Raw genomic sequence first — 25734 nt, 5'->3', positions numbered from 1 at the left:
ATTCCTTACTTCAGCCCGAGGGCTTCCCTGGGCTGCACAGGCAGCGTTTCCCTTTGAAGCGGCTGGCATAGCCAAGCAGCAGGGACAAACTGAAGGAGCAAACCTTTGTCCTTGGGGGATTTAAAATTAGCATCATAACACACGGTGCTGGCTAGAGAAGCCAGGCCCCAGTGAGGTAATTCTGCCCCAGTAACTGTGTGTGCAGTCTTAAGTGATCAGCAGGCGGGTGGCTGTAGCTACAAGTTTAAAGTTAATGTAGCTACTAGTTTAAAGTTAATTTTGACCGTGTATTTGAAGACACTGTGATGTGCTTAACACCAGGTGGAAGTGAGAGTGACTCATTAATTCTCCTCTTTCTCATCTGTGCCTATTAAAGCCATTTGCTGATTCCATGTGCAGCTACAGTCTGGAGAGATAAGCTCATGTCTAACACTGCACAAAGTTTTTAACCAAGAAGTAGGGCCCAGGCCATCAGTGTTACTCCATCCTTCTCTGCTTAGCCCTGACCTCATAAGCAAAGTGCAACTAAAATACACCGCCTGGCAGGCTATCACCCCAGCAACCAGGAGCCACCATCTCAATGGAGAAGTGTCCACAGCAGGACTGAGAGGGTGGCAGAGGGATCATGGCTGTGCAGTGCCGGTGACCTCCCCAGTCAGTCTTTCACAGACAGCACTGAAGGTCATTAAAGCACCATTTCCTCCTCGGGTGTGGAAACCTGCTGAAACTGCTCCCCAGGAGAGGCGAGCAGGGTGCAAGGCAGCAAAGACAGACCTGACCCAGTGATGCAGGGTTACAGGGGCTGAGGTGCCACTGCAGTGAGCACAGCACTCCCAAAAGGCTAGACTTTGCTCACGCCTTCCTGCAGTAGGGATCCCAAGCTCTGACAGGAGGCAGGACAGCTCCTTGGTATGCCTGACTTCAGCCCCAGCAGGGAAGCAAAGCCAGGAAACATTTCCAAAATCCTACATTCAAGGGGTTTATATACTATTCCAAAACTGTTTATTTTTTTCCATATTCCATCCATTCTTAATGGCAGTGCAGCTGCAGCCAGTCCCATCCCCTCTAACAGAGAAGAAAAGAACGAGACAGTTGTCTGTAGATGCCACATGTTTATTAGTCCATTCTAAAAAAGGATTACAGCATTGGTATCTTGCTGTAGTACAGAATAAATAAAGCCATAAAAATAAAAACATGTGGTTAGGTTTCTGTACTGGTTCTACAAGGAGTTATATTTGCAAATAGAAAAATATAAGAACCCTTGTTTATTCATGGCTCAGTGGTTATCGGAAAGGGAAGAACCTGGAAACAGACTGGGAGAAACACTCTCAAGTTTATTTGCCAACACTACTGCCAACCAAGCAAGCCAAGGCCGGATGTAGCCCTGTAATGAGGAACAATAAAGCTACAGCACCCAACACCTCAGCCCACTTTCATTCTCCAATCCCCTGAAAACCCTTCCATTGGCCATTCCCAGTGGATATAAGGAAAACCTCTCCCTGTGAGGAGAGGCAAGCAGCCAAGCAGGCTGCCCAAAGGTGGTGCAGCCACAGCCATAGACTTGGTGTGTAGTGAACAGCTTCTGCTCCCTGCTGCGCCAAGGGGAGGCCTTTGCCAGGAGCTTCCCATCCCTCCTGGGAGCCGTGGCTGGGGATAAGCGGGCCCTGGGAGGGCACACCCCTGGCAGCACACAAGACATGCGTGAAGCCACCGCTGCTTCCTTGGGTGAGGTGTGGGATCCTAAAGGGTTAAAAAAAACTTGCTAGGTTGTTGGGAGGCCTGCTGTGCCTTGGCGAACAGCTGACCTGGGTACAGAAGGTCTGAGGTTTAGGTTGCGCTCTAGCTTTGTTTAAAAAAAAGCAATTAATTTCTGTCCTACTCCTCCCAGCTGCCCAGAGAGGTGTCCAGTCTGCTCTGAACTCCTCCTGCTGAGCCACACCATCCCCCATCAGCTGGTATGCTCAGGAACAGACAGACCCAACAGTCAGCTGGGAAAACTGAGTTTGTAGTTGCACTGCAGGGCACTTCCACCTTCGGCGGCACAGAGGGCATGAGAGCAGACAACAGGAACAGGAGAAGCATTTCTCATTAGATACCAGCCAGGCAGAAGTGGGCAAGGCCTCAGAGCCAGAAGGATGCAAAAATGAGCAGCGCTAAGGAAAGTTCCTAATTGCACACTGAGAGGTACATCACCTGAACCACGCTGCAGTCCTTCTCACCCCAGTACTGCCCAGCTGTGTCACCTGCAGTGACAATATCTGACTTGACTGGAGTCCAGGTGACAGGCACAGAGGATCCCAGCTCTGGGAAAAGAGGCTCAGGCAATGCCATTTCCCAGCTCTTTCCAAGTTCTGGCTTACACGGACACAGTGGTGCAGAAAACAAAAGGTTCAGCTTTGGTCACCAACAGAAAGTCTGCTCTGGCCACTCACATCAGTTCTACGGCCTCATGTTCCCCATTTTCTTGCTGTACCATACAGCCGACTTTGTTGTTGAAGAGACGAGACAGACTTCCCTTCTGAGAGCCCCTGCCCTGGGCAGACCTCTCCTTCTTCAAACGCCGCTTGTTCCTCTTGCATATGCCCCGGATGTCCCAAATCCTTAGCGTGCCGTCATGTGAGGCCGTGTAGAGCAACTCATTGTGGATCTGGAACAAGAGGGTCATGTTTAATACCAAACCAGACAGCTCGGAATCGGCACAATCAAACTGTCACAAACCAGAGCAGCACAGCTCCATCCTCACACCTAAGGCCTGATAGCTCGTTCCAAGAGTTGGTATAAATCATCACCAAAGCTGCTGAAGTGGAACGAGACATTACCAAGTCAGGACTCAGTTCCCAGGCACTTCACAAAGCCATAAAACATAAACACCAAGAGTTACTTGTAACCCAAACCCACTAGAAAAGCAACAGGGAATGAGACTTCATGTCAGAGTAGGTATAGCTGGGAATTTCTGTGCTGGTACCGGACCTCTGTTTTAGAAGGTGAAGTTTAGGGAGACACCAGAACAGCACCCATGGGCAGTGTGGGGGTTGAGGAATGCTTTCCTTCTCCCTTCACAGTAAGTTACAGGTACAGTAACTCCTTCCAGGTTTGCTATTCTTACAAACCTGAAGTAATTTACCTTTGATTCCCCCCCCAATAGTTTCCCTTCCTTACTGAAACACTCAGTGCTGTTGGCAATGTTTCCATTTGCCCTCAGCCCACCCTACAAAATGAGCTGTCAGTCTTGATCATCTTCCCCTTCCTATGCCAGTCTGTCCACCATGGGCGCTCGCAGTCTCCAGAGGTGGCTGCGAAAGCGCGCGTCCCACCGGCAGCCTGGCACAAAGTGCCATCCAACCACAGCCCCCTCACCAATACACTTAAGATCACATTAAGGTCGTCACTTCTTCCATCCTCTTCTCCCAGGATTTTCTGCCTTAGACACTTGGAAATTAAATTGCCACAAGAAACACAGAGCCAAGCTGTGGTCTGGTCAATACTTAGGGCTGGTCAGGAGATATTATGTCAGTTATCACCCAAATACACATGGGTGACCGCCTGCTACACAGCAAACTGCTCAATACCCAAGTGTTTGCAGTTTATAACCAACTAGCCACTGGCTAATCCTGGAAAACATACAAAAGGCAACTGTGTTTACAGCTCTGTATGCTCAAGCTCCACCTCAAAAGGAATTTTATCTCCTTTCTTTTTTCTTCTGTCAGCCAGCCAGAAATACTTAAAAGTGTCTCACATCCTTAAAATCCTCACCCTGCAATCAGCTTTTACTGACACCCCGATGCAGGGAGATGTGGGTTCTTCAACACACAAAGCACCCAAGGATTCAAACTTTCCCCCCAGGATTCTTTGCACACGATACTGGCCTTTGCATTGCCACCAAAAACATTACTAATTCCTCCCATTTTAACTTTAAACACCAGTATCACCAAGACAAGAAGCAAGCAACTTCTCAGGCACATCTTAAATTAACTTACAGGAAGTTTTTAAGGCAGTGGCAGAGCCTCTTCCATTCATCAGGCATCCCTACAGAGCTCCTTCCTCATCTCCATACTTTCAGAAAAACAGATCCTGACAGCAGTATTTATATAAAACATATACATACAGGGAAGCCCATGGAAATCACCTCTAAGGTCTTCACTGAGATCAGAAAGGATGGCAAGCAGTTGCCAGACCGTTGAAGGACACCATGCCAGGGGGGTTACAGGATAATGTTATATGTTATTCCACTTGGATAAGTCAGAAGGTTCCTTTCCACCCAGAGCACTGCAAGCACTCATCATCAGTGTCTTGTAATGGAAGGGTTCTCATGAGGCCAGAGCTCATTCCCTGTCCCCACACAGGATCAGTTCCCTCCAGCTCATTTCTTAGAGCTGCTTGACCTGAAAAACCTCCAATCCCAGACACAGGCTGTCTCAGGGGACTTGTCCTGTGGTTTCACTTTTTATTGAGTTTGTCTAAAGTTACATAAGGAATATTCTAGTCCGCCACCGTTCGTCTTATCCTAGACCAACACGTGATCCAAGACACACAGAACAGCCAGCCACAGCAACTCCCACAAAACAAACAAGGGAGCAAGCAGAAGTGAGAAATCCCAGCAAAGAAACACCTTCCTAACCTGGATGCAGTTGATGATGAACTTGTGTCCTCGAAAGATCTTCTGCAGGACACCGCTCTTGGAATTGAAAGCTCTGGCACAGGCATCCCCGCTTCCTGTGAACACTGCAACGCAACACACAACACAGCACACGGCCAGACATGAGCAGCCACGTAAGGTCAGTTCATACAGGTTCAAAAACACACCTAAAACTAGTTCACAGAGGAGCACAGCATGTCCTTTTGAGGCTTGACCCTCTCCTCAGTTCCAGCAAACTCAGATCATTTCCGCTTCGCTCATCCCAGCACGCTTGGTTTTCATTCCTATTTTTCAAATCACTGAACTGCCTTAAGCCTGAAGTTCCTACTCAGACCCACTCATCACTCCATACACACTTCCCTACTTCTTCCCTAATCTCCCACACGTATTTCCCTGCCTAAACATGCCTCAATAATTCTAAGCATGCCAGTTATCTCATGCCCAGTTTTAAGGATTTCCACTAAGCCTTCCAGCTGTTTTACCAGAGTTACTTCCAGGTTTCCATTCCGTCCTGCAGCATCTTCATCGCTTCTGCTGCAGCATCCAGCAGCAGAGGTGTGGGTGCAGGGACTTGCAAACCCCAGCAGCACCATTCCCCTCTCATACCAGTGATAGGAATTTTGGCCACACCATGGTTTTCCAGCACTTCCTATTTTTAAATAAAGACCCATAGGGCTGTCTGTTGATATACCACAGCCACATTTTCTGTCCTCAGGGGTGAGTGGCACACAGAGGCAGCTTTACAGAGGAGCTTTACAAATTCTTTCAGCTGGGCAGATTTCTTCAGTGAAATCCTGTAGCTTAGGATCTCTGAAAGCAGTGGAGCCTTCAAGTGATCCAAGACCATGATCTCTGTTCCAGTACAGTGCTGAACTATTTGAGGGGTTTGACTCTAACTTGTGTTATATTGTACGTGTGCTACAAGAGTGGGATTGGGGCAGGGGATGTTGGGGTTGGTTTTATTTTAAGTAAATTAAGCATGACCAGGGATTTTGGCTGTTCAGCAATGTTCCTTAGGTTATCCCAGCATATTGAAGAACGGTTTCTCAATGTTTCAGGATCTTCACATCAGATCCCCAAAATTTCTGCATCCAGAAACTGTAAGGCAGTGTTGAGTGTATTTAGATTTTAAACTTAGCAATATGCCCAAAAAAAGAGCACAGTTGTGTGCTTTAAGGGTTACACACTGTCTTCAACACTCTCTCTTTCCCTCACTTAGTCCCAACTCCTCAAGTTCACCTAGAGATAAACATTTCAGACCTGTGAAAAGCAGTATATTCACTGCTCTCCAGTACTTCAGGTCTTTGCAAAAGCCTTGGAAAGATTTCTTTACAAAGCTGAAGTGCCTGAAGACAACAGATACCCATCTTCTGGGAGAAGGCAGGCACCAGATTCCAAAAGAGAGATGAAGAAATTACCACAGCAGTGGTACAGGACTAGAAGAAGGGATGAAAGAACGGGCTACCTACTGCCATCAGCTTTTCAACTTCAAATTAAACAGCAGGAAGCTGGGTGCTTCCTGGGTACACCTTCAAGAAACATCTGGATGCAGCAAATCAATGTCATTTTATATGGGCTGCTATAAATTCAATTGCCAACACAATCCTGAAAAAGCACCGCGCCCCATTCTGCGAGTAACAGCAGGGAGCGAGGTAAGAGGGGGTTTTTCCCAGTGAATGAAAATCACTTAATACTATTACCCACATGCAGAGAGTAGGAGCCAATTAAGAGCTGTTTTCACTATGCAGCTGTCAGTTTACTTTAGCTATCGCTCTCTGGATTTTGCTTTTGACAATCATCCTTTCCGTCTTTTGAACTGTCACTCTAGATTTAGGAAGCCTCTTTGCACCTCTGAGTTTCAAAGGAGAGCTGTTGATCTAGCCTGGATTTAGCATTTAAATATATGCTTATATATACACCACCTGTGACACAAGCAAACAGCTAAAATCAACAATTCATTTTTAATTTTTTCCTTAAACTTCACAGCCCCTTGGGAGGGAGAACAGGTTTTAAATGTTCCCTTGGAGTTCTTGGAAGATATAAATCACATGAAATTTTAAATGACTGTGCCCACCCATCCTGCAGGAGAGAAATAACCAACATAATATCATTATAGAAAATTAGATTGAGAACCAGTTTTAATATTCCCCATGCTATTAATTACACAAGCAGGCTGAGGAAAGCCGCTAGGAACACACTTGGATGATTGAAAGCTTAGTTCTCTGAGCTGTCTGGACTCCCTGCACACTACAAAGCCGTTCTGGAAACACACATATATTCTTCCTCTCATTCTTCTACTATAAATTCTTATTCAGACTTTAAACTCTTTGAGGCAACAAGCTTTTGGGTACTGACCACATAGCAAGCAACAGAATGTGGATCTTCTAACAAACATCAGCACTTCTCAGCTGAGATTTCCATGTTCTTGCACTGGTGTGAGCATGACAAAAACCATAACAAATATCACTTATATTGAAGGAGTTTCTCCATGTTTTTGAAAGTCAGAGAACAGGGACACAGGACTGACCAGTTCCAGGTGAACAGCTAGAGTTTGAAGCTACACTAGCTGCAACATTTGGCACCCAGTGAAAATGCCACTGATCATTTATCTAATAGTTTTGTTTCAGTTACAATTGCAATGCATTACTATCATGCAAGCAATCACAGTAGACAAGTTCATTTTTAAGGGGAAATTTTCTCTTTTAAGAACTAAAATGTGTTTAAATCAAACCCAAACAAGTCCCTAATATTTTTCCATTACATTTTTCTACCCTTCAAGTGGAACAATTCAATTCTCCCTGTTTGGCACTGTTAGTATTTTTGATTTTGATTTAAAATGTGATCTTAAATAACTCTGTGAACATTTGCATCACACTACCAGGATGTTCTTCACAGGTCTGACTAAATGCAGCAATATTGCCTGCGTATTAAGGAAAGGAAAAAAGTGTTATGGAAAAATAACGTCCATGTATGGCAGGGACAGGGTGGTAGGATGAGGGGGAAGAGAAAGCTGCAGAGTTGATGGGGGTGGCATCAGATAATGAAGCTTTTGTTTGAGCCTAAACTTGCTTTATGATGGTTTTAGAGAGACTGATCGAGTCTATACTGGTTGCATGAAAAATGGGGTGAACACTGAAAAAATGCAGCTCTGAGGTCTCATTAATGAAGGAGAATCATCTCCCACCCAGACATGAAGATTCCTTGCTGGATCAGGCCAACTTCAGCCTAGCACAGTGATCTCACCTTCAAGTAGTCTTGATGAATTCAATGTTTTGGCTTGTCTCCTTATAATTTAAAGGGGGGAAATACCAAAACACACACCAAAAATAATCGGCATTTGGTTTGCCATTCTGGATTAGAATTACTGGTTTGTTTCCCCTACTCTACCTGCTTGTTATCTTTGAGCAATAATAACTTCAGGGTGCAGTGTAAACTCAGACCCTCTCCCCTTCCATTTCAGCCTTGTAGCCAACTGCAGAAGCTGAGATCAGCAAGAAACAATAACCCACAGGTAAAGCAGAGTGGGGGAGCTCTGAAGCATAGGTGAGGAGAGCCAAAATGAGCTATAAATTACAATTAACTGTTTTAATTAAGCAATACCATGGGCCTAATGCTGAAAGGAAGATCAAAAAGGTTTCCTGATTAAAATAAAAATCTGCTGATGGGCTCAGTTACACGTTAAGTGTCCAAATGTAATTAAGAAATCAATTCAGCTCCTGGGTTATAAATGTGGTCAGTCACCAACGTCAAGCACAGCACTAGATAACTGCCCTTCAACCGTAACCTGCCCCTGCGGGTACGGCTCTCATCTCATGTGTACCACCTTGCATTCATCAGCCACTTATCACCACCACACTGAAGATCTGCCAAAAGAGATGTCAAGGCCCAAACAGGAACTATTTGTTTGGTGTTGCACATCGATTTCATAGTTGAAGTACAGAAATTTAAATCAAAAAAGCGTTTCAAATTTCTAGATTAGCTCCAGACAGGCACTGCCAGCCCAGTTACCCTGAAGGGGAGAAGCACTTGTTTGGGAAGCAAATGAAGGCATGTCTGGTCTAACATCAGTGACAGAATAAGACCAGGATCACACAGAAGGAGGTTCAGGCTGACAAAAACAAGAGTGCAGTCTTGCCATTCAACCCCAGTAACACATAGATGACATGCAGAAGGGAAGTTAGCTAAGAAAGGGGCTTAAAGAAGGAGATTTCATGGCCAGAATATACTGTTATGTCAACAATGGTAATTTCCATAAAGATAGCGCTCTAACAGGAGTTCTGAAAGTGGGGGAACTGAGGCATTAGTAAGGCAAGGGATACTCAGCTACTGTGGAAATGTGTTTTGAGGAACAGATACACAATAGAGGAGAGACAAAGAGATAGAACTTGTGCACAATGAGTCTAGGAGATGGTCAGTCTAAAGAGGAAGCCTGTTAGAAAGAAGCAGTGAGCACAGGAGATGTGATTCTGGTTGAGAACAGCCTGTTACCTATAAGGTAGCAAAGGCAGGCAGAGGGCTGCATAGCCAGCAGTGGCACTTGCTGTCCCCGAGTATGCAGCAGGAGCAGAGTGACAGACATCAGACTAGAGAGGTTAAACAACAGCTATGCCAACAACCCACAGCAAGCTCAGGATTTAGGCCATTTCCCTTGGTAACAGAAATAAAGCAACTACCCCTTCATTTGCCAGAAAAGGGAGTGTAAAATGGAGGGAAGCTCTGAGATTCCCACACGAAGCAGTGCAGTGGAGTTTGATACTGAACATAAACATGCTGGAGTTGAGGAAGTGACAATTTCACAAGCCTTCAAAATTACAGTATTCTCCATGAACATCCTTTGATCAAAGACAAACATCGAAAAGGAGACAGGGGGTTGCTGAACATAGGAAAGGCAACTTACAGATCCCAGCGTGGTATTTCAAAGTGCTAACGCTGTGTTTGTGAGCCTTGTACGTTTGGATTCGCTCCCCAGTGTCTACTAACCAGCACTTCACTGTCCTGTCCGCGCTTCCTGAATACAAGTGCCGATTCACTAGCTGAAGGGAAGAGAAAAACACATCAGCAACAGTCTCTCAGGCACGATGGTGAGCTAGCCATGCTGCAGTGACTCAGACAAAGTCACGGTCTCCGACTCAACAGCCTGTTACAAAGAGCAAGAACTGCACCTTGAAATAGAGGGATGGTGAGCAAAACCAACCTGGCGTTCCTCACGACTGCACCTCCCATTGACTTCTGGGCCTTAAAAACAGCTCCCACATTTCAGAAGATGAAAAACTCAGCCCATCTGCTGGTGCAAGCAGGCAGGGTTTCAGTGAGCTTAACAATGCTAACACTACTTCCATAATTAGTTACATTAACACAGCCTCAAAAAAAAACCCTGCAGTGCAGTTTCTGCAAAGCATATTTGACAAGGACTCTTACCAGATTGTAAGTTTTAATTACAACAAAAACTTCAGAGCAAATTTGAGTAACAAAAAAAAAAAAAACAAACCCAAACAGTAAATTGAAAATAAAATCCTACCAACATAAACCAAGGTTTAAGGTGATGAATCCACACAAGGTCACACTAACTCTTCCTTGAAACTGTTGCGTATCTGTGTATCCACACATCTTTTTAAACTGTGTTATCAAATGATTGATTAATTAACTGTCCCCACACAGGTTTCTAAACATCTTCAGTCAGGTTGTCTTCTGCTGTGTGTTGAGAGCAACTCAGTTTATAAATCCCAAAGAACAACAGTGCCTCATTACACTAGTCATCTGCATGCTGGGTGAACTCAGTGGAGGTTGGATTTTATCCCGCACAGAGGTGACCAGAGAACAGCAGAGGGAAGGACAGCAGTTGGAAAACTGAGACAGACAGAAAGTAACCAACCTGGGCACCACTATAAAATTAGAGGTGAGGAGTAACAAGCTATCCAACACCTGGCAGCTCAGCAGGGAAAGCCTCCACAGTGCCAAGAAAAATCGCCCATTCTATGTCCCTCTAATGAAAACAAAGTACAGGCTGTAACAGCCAGCCCTGACTGCACCCTGCAAGCACAGAACTGGCCTGCCACCTGCCACGTGAAGGCAGCATAACAAAGGCAGCAGGTCATCCCACACTCTCACAGTGATCCAGTGGTTTGAGTAGTTTGTGGCAGGTTTCACAGACTTAACATCAAAAGGATGGAGAGACAGGAGAGAGAACCCTGATCACCACTCTCTCCCAACCCCCCATCCCGAAATAGAATTTGCTTAAGGATTTGGATGGCACCTCATTTGCCCCTGACACACAGAACAGAAGGTGCAAGCAGCCAGCAGAGCACTAACCCCTGATGATTCTCAGATATCTCTAGGAAACCAACTACAGAACAAATGACAAATCAACTTGGCATGTGTCTTTACTTAAGGGTCTGGTTCTTCTGCCACCTTAGATTATTTTAAACCCTTGGTCCTCACTCTTTGTAAGGCTGGACTGTTTATCACACTTTCCCATCTCCAGTCCAATTCCAAAGAAGAATCACCCTGTTTCCAAAAGGCATCATAAGTGAGCTTTGGGCAAAACCCCTCATTTTCTCTGTGTTACATATGCCCATGAAACAAAAGGGCCTTTAAGATACAAAGCACTGCAGTGACAGGACTGTGCTAACCCCTGTAAGAGGCTGGCAGACCAAGCTGACCACTGGACCCAGGTCCCACCAGCCCAGCTGGAGCAATGCATGCCACACTTCCTACCAGCAGAACCTGGCCCATGAGACAGTTTTCATAACATCAGGAGCTTGTAAAACACTGTTAAAAGTCAGCAATACTTTGAAATGCCTCATCCTACTACTTTTAAGCTGTTTTAGCAATGGTGTTAATGCTGTAGCTCAGTGAGGGAAGAAAAGGAACGTCCAGCAGCACTAACAGAAACCTGAGAGCTATGTGGTTAGCCTGAGGAAGGGAATCTGACTTTCAATTTCTAGGCTCAGCCTGAACAGGCATGAAGAGCACTGTCACGTTGCACCTGCTAAATGGAAGAGGATGCTTTGAGTTGAGACCCTGCTGCATTGTTCTTGGCCAAGTCATTGGATTTCTTTTTTAGATGTCTTGCTAGAAGCAGCAGCCCACCTACTGAACAAGGGGAAGCACTATGTTACAAGCTCCTGCAGGTAAGTGCCACTCTGCATTGATGGTACATTAGGTTATGCTGCTTCATTTCTCCACTTAAGTGGGTGTATAAATGCTGAAGCAGAACAGGAAAGCACCAACTTGTAAAGATTTGCTTATTTGCTGGATATAAAAATGTGTTAAATGACGTAGGCTCACTCAGGTAATTTATAGCACCAGCATCATAAGAGCCATCAAAGCTTCCGATGCCCAGCCAGAGATCTGGTGAGGTGGTCAGCACGCCAACCACCTTCATTAAATTCAAAGCCTCTGTGCTACCCAGGCTGCCCCATGGCATACTTTCATCCACCCTCCTCCCCCTCACCCCATTAAGCAGGTGAGCAGGGTAACAAAGGGTTCCCAGTCTTGCATGGAAACAGAAATACTAACAGGCTAAACAACCTACCGGTGTCATGGACTGCGCCTGCAGCACAGCCAGCAGCAAAACCCAGCACAGGCTCTGGCTGCCACACAGCCTCTCATTTCCATGGTATTTTTTAAAGCACAGAGCATGAAATAGCTATTAGTGGAGAAAGCCATCAAGAGCGATCAGCCCAGGTCAAAGTTGCAAATTAGATCTGCCTTTAGTGATATGATGGAGGCATCACCTCATCTAAATTGATGCAGATATCTGCAGCCAAGATAGTTCCCTTAGAGTCACTGCAGCCTAGGGCACAATGCTTCTCATCCAGGAGCAGATGTCTGAAACAGATCATGCCTTAAACTCGCTGTTTCTCCCCCCTGACAAGGACAACCTTCTCAGCTGTAGCCATCTACATCAATTTAGGTGAGATGACTCCTTCACTTAACTAAAGATAGATCTGGTTTACAACTCCAACTTAAGCTACAACACTTAAGATAGCTATATTTAATCAAAATAATAATCATCACATATTGTTCCCCTTAGCCAAAGCACTTCAGAAGCAGCCCCCCCCCCCCCCCCATGCTGTGTAATATAAAAAAATACCTTCCCTGCTTTATAGATGGGGAATCACGATGAAATGCACCTGAAGCCCATCCAAAAATGGACTTGAAATATTTTTGACTGCCCAAACCCCAGAGCACAGCCCTGATTTGGGAGGCTGATCCATGCTGCAACCACCCCTTTCTACATCACAAAGGAAGCACTCCACGCTTCAGGACAGCTGTGACAAGCAACTGTGCACAGTATTCCTGAAACCAGTCAGGAGAGTATTGGAAAACCTGATGGGATTCTGTCAGAGGAAGACTGAGACACCAATCCAAGCTGACCCATGTCAGATTGGTCCTTTTATTCCAGAGCCTTCTCTCAGAGTTTGCATCCAAAGGGTGTGGCCATGCCCCAAGTAGTCCCACAACAGCCTTGGCTCTAACCCACTGATGTTGGACACACCAAGCAAATGCTGGGCACAGCTTTGCTATGGGAGCACTGGAGGGCCTAGGGTCAGCCTACAGTACAGGTCCTTGTCTCCCATCATCATTTTTCTTAAGTTATGACTGTACTGAAAACTATCTAAAAAGCCCAACAACAAGGGACTCTAATATGGTTCCCCTGCCCACTCCCAGAAAGGTGCCCAAAGTACTGATTTCCAGTTTAGATCACCTTCTGCTGGATATCTCAGGACTCTCCCTAACCTCCTTACACCAGCTTGGCTTCTCCTATCCAGCCCTTATGGGACTCTCCAAAAAGTTCAGATCTCCTCCACCTGCAGAGGCCACTGAATCCAGATCCACCAGTTCTGTCAGACTAGTGGACAAAACAGTATCTTCCCTTCCTTGTCATACTCCTGAATGCAAGTGTCTGCAGTTGCTGTTCCATGCATTGAACATCCCTGTTGACATGTTATGCTCAGGACATCAGTCCCCTCTCAGGAGCTGGATGGACAAAGTACACTGACTTCTTCACCGAAGTGTGCAATCACACTGCAGCTTGAGTGGGAGCTAAGCCTTCCCACTGCCAAGGCTGGCACCCATTTTTGTGTATGGGCATCCAGACACAGACATTTTCAGCACATACTTGTGGGTTTGGTCCCCAGGTCTGTAACTAACGGGCTTTCCTAGCCTGAAGTCTTCAAACCCATACCCAAATCTCTAGGTCTCAGCCCTATTCTTATTTGAGAATATATTTTTCTTATGCTTTAGAAGGAAAGACAAAATTTCACTTAATAGATTTTTCCAGATATATCCAAGTCTGTCAATTCTTGGTTTAAAATCAGTCAATAGAAACAGTTACATACTCTAATCTGAAAGTGCCTGGAGAAGCAGTGATATTTTCTGAGCTGTATTTTCCTTGGCTGGCTCCTGGGCACTTTGTTCACTTTGGCTAACTGCCCAACAAAGCTCTGACAAGAAACAGCATGGCAAGGACACCTGTAGCAGGGCAGCCAACACAGAACACATTTGCAGCTGAGATACTAACGAGGTGAGTGGATTTATCAAGCCCAAGCAGCTCCAAAAGAATTAAAAACCTGATGACAGTCAGATGCCCAGTTCTAAGGCCTCAGCCACACAGAAGAAAAATCACTGTGTTGGTATCTGTGATTCTAGACTGCTAAATTTTCTCATTACTGTGACTTTGCCTTGAACCGGGTAGAATACTGAGACACATGAATGGAGCAGATTTGTCTTAATCCTCAGGCCAAAGTACAGTAGATGTACTATTCCATGAAAAACTTCAGTCAAGCTTGCTTGTGAGTAGCAAAGTAACAGCAGTAGCAAAATGCAGGTTGTAAATGCTGAAATAGTTACAGGTTTTACTATGGAAAAAAGCCAGTTTTATGCCCTGACCTTGGCTGTAACCCCCAGACACACTAAGGTTTGAGTAAAGAAAACAAACCCAAATGATCACATCTCAGGTTGGTCTCTCAAGACAATCACAACCCTACTGCTCTGCAAGCCTGGCTGAACTGAATATATGCAGCAGCTTAAGACAATTTCCACCTGTATGAGTGCCAAAAATATCTGCAAAAGAGCTGTTTAGCAAGTATTTCAACCTCACAGGAATGGACTTTGCTCTCCCAATTGCCCTTTGCAATACAACCCGATCTATCCCACATCCAAGGAGAGGCAATTGGCTCTCCAATCGGATTTGGACACATCCTCTTTCTGAAGGTCAGACCGGCTCCCAGGAACCTCCTGGTGAGTTCACATCAGCATTTCCCACTGCCGACTTACCCCTCCCATGGGGGTCAGTATTCCTACAATCTCCCAGCTGGTTAAAAGTCACCAGTTTGGACCAATCTCAAGTTACAGCTATGTAAGCCTACAGCCGACTTGGGCTTTCAGGATCCCATGCAAACCACATTCATTTTAATGAGCTAGTGAACTCCCTGAGGGCAAGAAAGTGCTTTTTTTTTTTCCTGAGAATTCATCTAGAATGAGCTCTCTGCTCTGGCTGTTAGAGAACCTCTCTCAACTTCTATACTGCAGGGCAAAGTAACGGTCCCAGAAACATGTTTCTTTTCTTTTGTTGTATGTATTTATATTCCTCTAATTCACATCTTCACCATCTGATGAATTCTCCAACAAATAGAAACACAAATCACCTAAATAATGCCTGCATTTAATTTAATCAGTGTATCAAGAAAAAATATTACCCCCATAATTACAAGAGTTAGGTCTAGTCACCTTTAAAAGGTAACTAAAGGGAATGGTCCAAACAAAGGATCTTTTGCAGGAAAACTAGAAGCAAATCCTTGCCTACTCATTTTCACTTAAAACTCCTTCTGTGAGAAGGGAGTTTTTCTTGCAGGAATGTTTGCTATAGGATCCAAGCTAAATTCCAAGCTGGATCGTTTCTCTCTGCCAGCTTTTGGCAGCACAATTTTGATAAATACTCAGAGGCAGAACAATCAGCAAAGGACAAAGCAATCCTTGTGAACAGGTTGCAAAGCTACTTCGGGACATTTAGAAAAACATACACAAGTAAATATTTAAGTCAGGGTTATTCAGCCCATTGCCAGCAGGCACGTTAATGAAAGAGCATGTTCGATTCTTTAATTGCAAATGCTGGTCTTTAGCCAGGCTTGACATTTTTCAGTGGAAGAACTAGCTCTGTGACTACACTCAGCCCACCCTTGCTTTCTCCCATCGTTTCCTATAAAATCTCACCATTGACTCTTATATGAAGAGAGAACACTCAAAACAGCTGCTGTCCCTTGCCTGCCAAGCTATCAATGCACAGCAGGAGAAAGAGGGAAGAGTTCTGGCTGCTCTACTTCTAGTTACCTTGCCTGACTGTGAGAGTGAAGTAGGCAAAGGTAGCGTGCACACGACTCCCACTGCAGACAGAAAGTTCTCTGGCAAAACCTTTGTCGATCTAATTTAGACAGCAGAAGGCAGAGAAGAGCAGCACTAGAATAAGCTGGTACCTACAGCTGAACTACTTTGGCAGCAGACCACGTGGAGTCACTTCAGCTGGTAAATCACCTTCAACAGACTGAGCCCCAGGCAGCAGGACAAGCCCTGAGGAATACCTGAGCAGCTCACCCTCTTCAAGCCACTGTCCAGGACCATCAAGGACAAGGAAAAAGGGAAAGCTGAAAGCTCACCAGCACTTTCTCTTCTGCCATGCTAGATTAGAGTTGCTTTCAGGGTCCTCTAACTTACACTAGCTGGCAACAACACCTAAAGGATCTTAGAGCAACTAAGGAACATTGAAAATCTGAACATGCCTGTGGCATCACCCCCCTGCTTTTCATAGGCAGCACTGTGGGAAGCAAGGTGGAAAATATGGGTGTACTTTATGGGTATCTATCCAGAAAGGCTCCTTCAAGAAGCTCCAGGAATTTCCATTCACTGATACAGCGATACTGTAGGTAGTTACTGGAAAGTAATGGGAGACAACTGAGCAGTCCAGACACAATCTGCATCAGTTTAGAACATCCTGGGGCATTCTCATTAATAAGAGTACTTTTTAAAGTTTGGGAAAATATGGTCTCAATATCCAAATTCTTCCTGATCTGTGTCCAGAATGAAAGATCACACTGAGCATTTCTCAAACTTCTTGAAAGGTCACCTTCCCTCAGGGATCTTTATTTGAATAAATAAAATGAAAATAAAGACTTACTTTTTTTCCCTTTAGTGTCTCCACACAAGCATTATACCACCCAGACAACAGGTAACTAACTACTTTTAATTGCTGGTACCAACTAAGCTCCTCCAGGTCAGGGGAGTGAAAAGCTGGTGTAATTAGCAGCTCAATTCTGCCCTGAAGAAAACAAACTATTGTCAACAATTAAAACTGTCTGCTGGCTGCTGTGAGCAACAACTCACAGCTACCTCCCAATCCTTCCTGACCCACAGCTCCAAAAGCACTATCCCAACCCACTGCCACAGATTGCAACACAGTCACTAGGAAGCCCTAAGCAAAAAAGGCTCCAAGAACCTTTTCAGAAGAAAACAGAAGTAACAAAATAAAATAAAGAAAACCAAACACCTCTATTCAGGAAGTTTTCCTTCTGTTGTAACATCTTTGTATGGATTCTGGTGATTGACCCCTTTCTAAAAGAATGAAAATACCATGTGGGCTGTGCTGAGAGGCAGCCAAGTGGAACAGAAGGACTAGTGTTGGACCCTGCAAGGAAGAATTGGGAAAGATCGACAGCCCAAAGCTATTCAACAGCAGTACAGTGACTGCTTAAGCTGGGATAAGTTTTAGAGGCCTAGAAACTAAACGGTCTCTGTGGGGGCAGTTTGTACCTCAGCTGGATTCTTCTAGCTTCAAACATTAACTGGTGATGAGAGAAGCAAGGGGTTACCAGCTACTCGCAGCCTGGAGAAGATTTGGCCAGGGCTGTTGCCAACACAGTCTTGGCAGCAGTAGTCTTGTGTACTTTGAATTGTTCAGGTTTTCCAAATAGATGTATTGGTTTTGCTTCTCTTCTTCCCTACAAGAAGTTCTGTTTGTTTAAAACCATTGTTTTAACTCTGTGCTCACAAGCAGAGAAGCATTGCTCATTCTTGAGCATTCAAAGAGCATAATTGAATTTCCCAGGCTTCTGGGAGAGAGTCAAGCCAGTTTTGTGTAACAATTTTAGCAAGAATCCAATTAAATTAAAGCATGCTCTGCTGTTGCCAATCTGTGCCTTTGAGAAGGGTTACAATTAAACAGCAAAACATAGCGTGACACTAAGAAAAGCAACAGATTTACTTGAGCATCCTCAAAATACATTACCACAGTATCATAAAAACAAGCTTTAACACTGAGAATTTACCCAAGCAAGACAAACATTACTCTGGGGCAACATGACTTTGTGTGCTGTTTTTCTTCCTTTCTAAAACTGAAGGAAAGTAGAATTGCTTCAGGTTTTTAGTCTGCTAGTGTCAGCTGTGACTGCCTTCCTTAGGAACAAAGGCAACATTTATTTTACATACTGTAGCCTCTGTAAAGGGAAAGCACTTATGGATGGCAAACAAGAATAGTGAAAACACTATTGTCACTCATTTCAGTCAGACATATAGATATATAAACAGGTTATAAGGTTTGCTGACCTGAAAGTAAGTTACAGACCATCATACACCTTCTTCAAATACACCATTAGCATTTTCTGGTGAATAATGGAGCGTACAGGACAAGTGCTTATGTGATAGTTCTTTTCCTTTACCTGCCTAACCTCGTCTCTCCTCTGCAACATGAACAAACCTGGCAGCACTCACCAGAAAAATACTGCAAGCAGAAAAATGGTATAGTTTTTCAGGTCACATTAATTTTTTCCCCTCTCTCCTTTATAATTTCCTGATTTTCTCCCCTGTGCTCCACTTCTCTTTCCATTTTCCTTGCCCATTTTCTTGTCTTGGCCATCTCATTCTTCCTTTCTTTTCTCAAATTATGTCTGTGTGGGTTTTTTTAAGTGGGATTTCTTTGAGCTTTATGCTTTTCTATTATCTTTTGCCCAAAAATTTGGGTTGACTTTTGTTTGCTTTGTTGTTGGGGTTTTTTTTTTTAGGTTATCTGGTTTACTCTGATTTTTCTTCCCTTCCCTTTTCAAGCTATCTGCCCCTGTGTCTGTTTACTTGTTACTTTTCTTCAAAGTCCTGTGTACTCAGTCCTACTATGATGAACAGCCTCAGCAAACCTACTCATGAGCTTCAAGACCTAGGAGGATTTAAAGAGATACTAAGCTAGAAGTTAAACCAGGATAGCCTCTAGAAGCCAAGAGGATTTCAGAAAGTGTTTAAAGGAAAGAGGATTTGTCTCAAGATTTTTGAGAGCTGTAATTCTGTTATTTCATTAATGTTTAAGCTTACCATTTATAACCTGTCTCAAAAGGGCTTCTTTATGAAAAGACAACCAAGTCACACATGAATTAGGCTACAGATACCCCCTTCAAGCAACTCTTGAAGAAGATTCTCTTCTTACCTCTAGGCAAATCACTGATCCCTGATGCTCTTTGAACACTTTCAGCTGCTCTCCAGTGACAATGTTCCATGTTCGGATGGTATAATCCGTGCTGCCAGAAAACAGCTCCCTGTTTGGTGCGTCAAGTATAAGGCATAAGACAGCCCCAGTGTGTCCCAGCAGAGTCTGGTAACAGCGCCCACTGGACACCCACCAGACCTTAACAGTGCAGTCTGTGCTACCTGTCACCAGGAGGTCCCTGCTCACTTTCTCCTCCTCCTGTTCTTCCTCCTCCTCTTCTTCAAGAACATCCCTGGAGGAATAGTGAGCTAGAGTCAACACACAGTTCCGATGGCCCCGGAATTCCTGGATTTGTTTCTCCTTGTCCACACTCCAACAGCGGGCTGTCCTGTCATAGGAACCACTGAACAGATAGTCTTTGGCAACCAGGATCCTGCAAAAAATAGAAGTTTGCATGTATGAGCAGCATCATTCTTTTTACATAACCATTTTTTGTTACAATTTCAACATCATTTTGCCCAGGGAGGTGGTTGAATTCACCTTCCCTGGCTGTGTTTAAGAAAAGGGTAGATGAAGGGCTTAGGGATAGGATGGGAAAGGTTGGACTTGATGATCTTAAAGGTCTTTTCCAACCTTGTGATTCTGTAATCAAGCACCCTGAAGTTAGAAACAGTAGCATGAACACAACATATATAACCCCAATTCAGCATCACTGTTTAAGACATATTATTTACAAACTTCTGGGTTTGTTTTTTAAAAACAAACACTTACCTCTTTCTACTTTTTGAATTGAGACCGTTATTCACCTACCTTGATGCAGATACTTTTACACTATAGCACTGTAACACTGGGCATTTGTGCTTTCCTAAAATCTTTTCCAGCAGCACTATTAAGTACTTTTCATAAATTACATATACTAGCTAAGAGTCTGTTGTGGTTAATTAAAGAATTACTAATAAATAATTGTCAAGAATGAATTATCTATTTTTTTAATGAATAATTATTTGTACACTGAGATATGAAAACAGCTTAGAATCAAAATAACCCCACAACCCACCATTCCAGGAACCTGGACTGTTACTGATAGCGTGCAATGACAATCATCTTTGCATCATCAAACAGAGAGAGTGCAGGGAAAAAAAATACACCTAATTTCACTTAGCCCAGGACCTCAAAAAAAAAAGGTAGAGCAAGCGCACCCAACTTAGTACATAACTGAAGAGCAAATAGTAGATTACAACTGAAGATTTAACTTACCAGGCCTCCAAAATAACACGTTGTAGCTGCACAAACTTACAACAGAAAAATCTCTACAGTTCATATTTCCAAACCAGAGACAGGGAATATCATAACCTGTCATCTTTGTCAGCTGAGTTCGGTCCTCTGGAACCTTTCAAACTGGCAACAAAGTCATACGGATAGGGAACACATTTCCCTTTTGCTGATTCAAGCAAAAAATCAAGCCAGTGCCAAAATGCAGCCAGAGCCAGCCTTGCTAGCTATTTACAGAATGTAGCTACACATCATATGTGTTTTGAGTTTACTAAGGAAAAACAAAAAAAAAAGCCAAAACCAAATAAAAACCCCAACCACCCACCCAAAAAGAAATGCAGAAAAAGATAGCAATCTTTGACTGCTCTATTTGTCATTAATTAAATACAGTCCAACTATTAAGAGTCGCTTTAAACTGACAGACCAGTCACACACAATCAGGTTAATATTAAACTCAATTTATACAAACAGAAATAGTAATTCCAGAACAAGCCTTGACTTTATCCTTCTTACTGACACGAAGGCTTGACGTGATGTTTTTAAACCTATTTATCAGAAGCATCTGTTATCAATTGAGTAATTTCTTCTGGAATTTCATTCCCAGTCCTGGATTCAAGTCCCCTGCTGTGTGCCTTTCATTTCTCTCCTATCTGCTGTCTATGGATGTGTCAGCACTGTTGCTAGGAAAACTAATCATTGCAGCACAGAACACATGTAGCATGAACTCAAAGGTTTACACAACCCGTTTTATTAGAGTAGTAATGGAGAATTGCAATAAAACGACAATGTTGGCATAAAATGGCAGCATTAGACTACAGGAATGCAAGAAAAGTACTGCACAGAACCAACCTGTTAACAATTGAGGTGTGTCCTCTGTAAATGGCCAGGCACTGACCTGTCAGCACATCCCACTTGCGAATGGTGTGATCTGCACTACACGTGAAGGCAGCTTCATTTTCTAAGTGGCAAAAGGTGATGTAACTTTCATGTCCTAGGAATAACAAAGGCAATAAATTCAATCACTGTGCATGCAAGGAGGACAGACTAGTCAAGCCCTTCACCTTAGCTGGAAGAAAAATAAACCAGACTGAAACTCCAGTTTTAAATGCACCACTGCATAAAACACAACCTTTTTAATTAGCAGCAGCAAACCCTGCTTCACTGATACTCAGCACTGGAACAGGCTGCCCAGAGAGGTTGTGGAGTCTCCTTCTCTGGAGACATTCAAACCCCACCTGGACACATTCCTGTGTGATTTAGTCTAGGTGATCCTGCTGTGGCAGGGGAGTTGGACTAGATGATCTTTCGAGGTCCCTTCCAACTCCTAATGTTCTGTGATTCTGTGATATAAGGGTTAAGTAAAAGAGTAAAACAGTACAGTTCCACCAATCAGGTAGGTCAAACAGTATTATAAAAACAAAATGAGCTAAATTAGCATCAGTAGAATAAAACTCAGACTATTACGTTTAAAACCAGTAAAAATAAGGCTTGTTTTTTCAATAAAGAAACGTCTTTTCTTCCTTCTTCTGAAGTCAGGAAAAAAGCTTGTATTTCAATCCAGGCCACTGACTGTCAGGACACAAACAGCTCTAAATTAAAGCATGAAACCATGAAAAAAGGGAGCAACATGAGACTTACCAGCAAGTTTAGTTTCATTGTCCAAGCGGAATGAAACGCAAACAAAAAACATATCTGGTAAAAAGTCAGCCAACGCTTTCCCCATTACAACCAGCAAACTAATAAAACTCACAATTTTCAAAATACCAGTGTACCTTTAGGGGAAATGACACAGAAAGAATAACAGCACAATTATTTATAAAATATTCAGAGTATGCTGGGATTCTACAGTTATAATAGACACAGCTACTCCAAAGGTTTCATCCTGAAAAACAGGGTAATGCTAGAGAAGAGCAATCAATATTACCACCTTAAGCTTAATGTTGCTGCTTAGCAAGATGTGTCATTTTTCTATTGTATCATTAAATGCACCACATTTAAAAATCACCTTAGAATTCAAGTCCCAGCTTTGTCCAAGATCTCTTGTGATGAAACTGTTGTCACTGACATAATCGTTGTGACAACACTGTCTTGCACTCTTCTGTTTTATTTACACTGTAGGCTTGCAAGATCAGAATGGTTTCTTCTTAAGGATCTATCACAAGAGATTCCTAGACTTTGGCTCAGGCTGGTGGGCCCTACTGTGATTTAAGTAACAGTATTCTTTGAGGAGTAAAAGAAAAAAAAATTATATGGACAAATGTGACTGAAGAGAGACAGATGGACAGACAAAGATACCAGAAAACCAGAATCATATTGTAGAATAAAGGATAAAAAAAGAAAACCTGAGGGAAAGCAGACTGCCCAGTAAAACACTTCATTTCACTGACAGCAAAACCCCCAGATTTTATTACAAGCCCTGTAGTTCAAAAGCCTTGCTCTAGTTCAAAAGTGACCCAGAATTCACACTACAAGCACACATATTGTTTCCTCTTAAGCAAATTCACCAGATGTCAAAAATTAAACAGATTACCAGGGCTGTAAGCAACACTATACCCATCCTCACATTTTTGTGAAAACTTTTTGCAAAGCAGCTTAAATGGGATAGGTTTCAAGCACCAGCATTTTTCTCACAGCATCATGTAATCCTCCTCTGAGGAGATCAAAAAGCATCTTGGTTACTGCACCAGAGCCTGTCAGTCAGATTTTAACCATCAGTAATTCTTGAGCCACACAAAGGATGCCAAAACCCCCTGTGGCAGGCAAGGTCTGGGTGCTGGTCTGGTCAGAAACAGCCACCACAGAAGTCTGTTGGTTATGCTGTGGTGGAAGCTTGAGACTGTGTTATAGATACAGGTTTATCAGTAATTACAGCTTGCTCCATACAAATATACACAAGAATTGTGTTCATGCATAAATATAAAATATATACAGTAATCTGATGTGACTGACAGTTCACAAACCATCTAGACAACCTTCTTTAGAGTTTACCACAAAGACTAGCCAAATATAGGCCAGATTCTCAATATTATCCAATATATTTCTCTTTCTGGTTAAAAGTCAATTAGTACTGTAAAGGGATTTCTGAGCCTAAAACAAATGCAGTGAATTTTCCAGGAGCTAGAACCATGGCAGGATGTGGGTAAAAAGACAAAAGACTTCATAGTTTAAAAAAAGCAGGCAAACAAACAGCAATAAAAAAAACCCACACAGCAATGTGATTTCTTCTTTGGAAGAAACTGGGATTTCTGAATTTAAAAGCTGGGGGGGTGGTTCTCTGTTAAAAGAGTGAGAATACAAAGATCTTTAGTTCACATCTGACTCTTCTATGACTGTACTTTCTACAGAGTTTTTCTTTTCAATTATTAAGATGCTAGTCTTAGGTTAATAAATTTTGTTTAAAATGCAAAATCAATTTCTTATTAAAAAGCCCAGCAATTAACATTTCTGTGTGCCAAATGTGGGGGGGGAAATAGCCTAAGGTTACTTTCCAGACTTCTGGGTCAAAAGGTTCTAAATAAAGATTGTCTTGGAAATGAGATGATTAAAAAGACCTTAAAACAAACAAACAAAAAGCTACAGTAACAAAAAGTCAGTATTTCATCAGGTTATGAAACAGAGGACTTCCAGAAAGAGACATAAGGTAATAGACTGCTAAGTTCCATGCCCTGAGATAAAAGGAATAAAAGGATCCATGCATTCACTAAGCGTTGGTAACCTGTTTTGGGTTGAAACAGCTTCTGCTTAACATTCCTGCAAACAACACTCAAAAAAAATCATCAAAATAACCCCCAACCAATCCCAAAACAAAAACCCTGGCAGAATTTTGGCTGCCCAGCACGCCACAGGGACTGCAAGAGACCAGAACATGCTGTGTGGCCTGTGCCACGCTTTAGACTCAAAAACTAGGCGAAAATAAGCCCCTGTACCTTGGAAGTGGCCATGGCACTGGCTGTCAGCAGTGCTCCAGAGCCGTGCAGTGCCATCCTCGCTACCCGTGAGCAGGCGCTGCCCGTCGGGGCTCAGGCTCAGCCAGTTGATGCCTCCTTGATGATCTGTGCAGACCTTCACCGCTGAGCCACTGTTCCCCATCCTGCCGGTCCCAGCTGAGGCAGAGGCTGCGGGGTCAGATCGTCAGCGCTGTGCAACCCCCAGACCGCGCTCCGGGGCCTCCAGACGTCTCCCACTGACCAGCTTCAGCCATTACCTCAACTCCGAAAAAGTCATCAGGGTCAGTCCAGACCGCTGCACAGGGACACAAAGGAGGAAGAGGAGGGCACATTAAATCATTTCACCTCCCCCGTGGATACGTCCCGTTCTCAGCCAGGGTGTGCTGAAGCCACGGACTGCCCCTTGCTCCACAGGAACCCAAGTTCTACCGTGGAAGACAGCCCCTCAACCACCCGTTCGTTCACTGGGGCGTCTTCTCCATGGACATGAGGTACGTCCAGCCCGCTGGAGAGGACCCAGCCTGGACCGCGGTGGCACCGCTACCTGCTGCCTTGCTCTGAAGCTGCCGGCACGCTGCTTCTTTTCAAGCCATTTCAAGGTTAACTTGGGGCATGCTGAAGAACCGATGCCTCCGAAATACCAAAGCCCAGCCCCAGGCGGCCACCAACGCCCCAAGGGGCCGCCCGCCCCCTCCCTCCTCCGGCCGCCGCAGCTTCACCTCCGCAGCCGCCGTCCCTCGGCCGCCGGTATCTCCCCCCACCATCCCGCCCCAGCATTTACTCACCGGCCCGGACGCGGCTCCGAGCGTGTTTCTAGCGGGACGATCCCGCACTCACCCTCTGGGGAGGTGGAACCTCCTCCCGCCGGGGGGGCCGGAGCCAGAGCCGACGCGAGATCCCCCCGCCACCGCCTCCGCCCTGCGGGGAGGCGGGAAGGACTCCACTCTGCCGCCGGGCCGAGGCGGGCGCCCCGCCGTCCCCGTGCCCCCCTCAGGCCACTTCGGGGCGGTTCCCCACCCCCAGCGCCGGCCCTCCCTCCATTAACTCCCCCTCCATGTTAGAGCCGCTTCCAACCGCGGCAGCCCCCTCCCCCGGGGCGGGAAACCACTGCCTCCCCCCGCCTGCTCTGCTTCCTCGGTGCTACCGCTCCCAGCCTCGTCCTCCCGGGAGGTGCCTGGCAGCTTTGCCCCTCCGGAACGTTTTCTCTCCCTACGCCGGCATTAACCCCTCTTTCGGAGGAAAGATTCACCCCCCACGCCTCTCGCCCCCCCTCTCTCCGCCCGCCTCCCCAAATGCTGAAGCCGCCCCTTACCTCACTTCAGTCACCCGGCAGTGAGCAGCGGGAGGGTCTTTCCCGGCTAGGGACCCTTTAATGACCGTACTACAACCAAAACAACCCGACAACAACCCCA

General features: G+C 44.6%; 1 protein-coding gene across 1 annotated transcript; it reads right to left on the bottom strand.

Moving 5' to 3' along the window:
• Positions 1–2365: 2365 nt before the first annotated feature.
• WDR86 (WD repeat domain 86) lies at positions 2366–24464 on the bottom strand (the record flags this gene model as incomplete). The annotated part of the gene is made up of 6 exons (XM_084260880.1): positions 2366–2647; positions 4619–4722; positions 9534–9669; positions 19104–19536; positions 21225–21366; positions 24302–24464. The coding sequence occupies 6 exons, from the start codon at positions 24462–24464 to the stop codon at positions 2429–2431; spliced, it is 1197 nt and encodes a 398-aa protein (XP_084117006.1). The 3' UTR covers positions 2366–2428.
• Positions 24465–25734: the final 1270 nt, after the last annotated feature.

This window comes from Gallinula chloropus, assembly GCF_964237585.1.
Source record: "Gallinula chloropus genome assembly, chromosome: 2".
NCBI lineage: Eukaryota > Metazoa > Chordata > Aves > Gruiformes > Rallidae > Gallinula > Gallinula chloropus.
The sequence above is the reverse complement of the archived record's forward strand: the minus strand, read 5'-3'. Positions and strand labels throughout refer to the sequence as shown.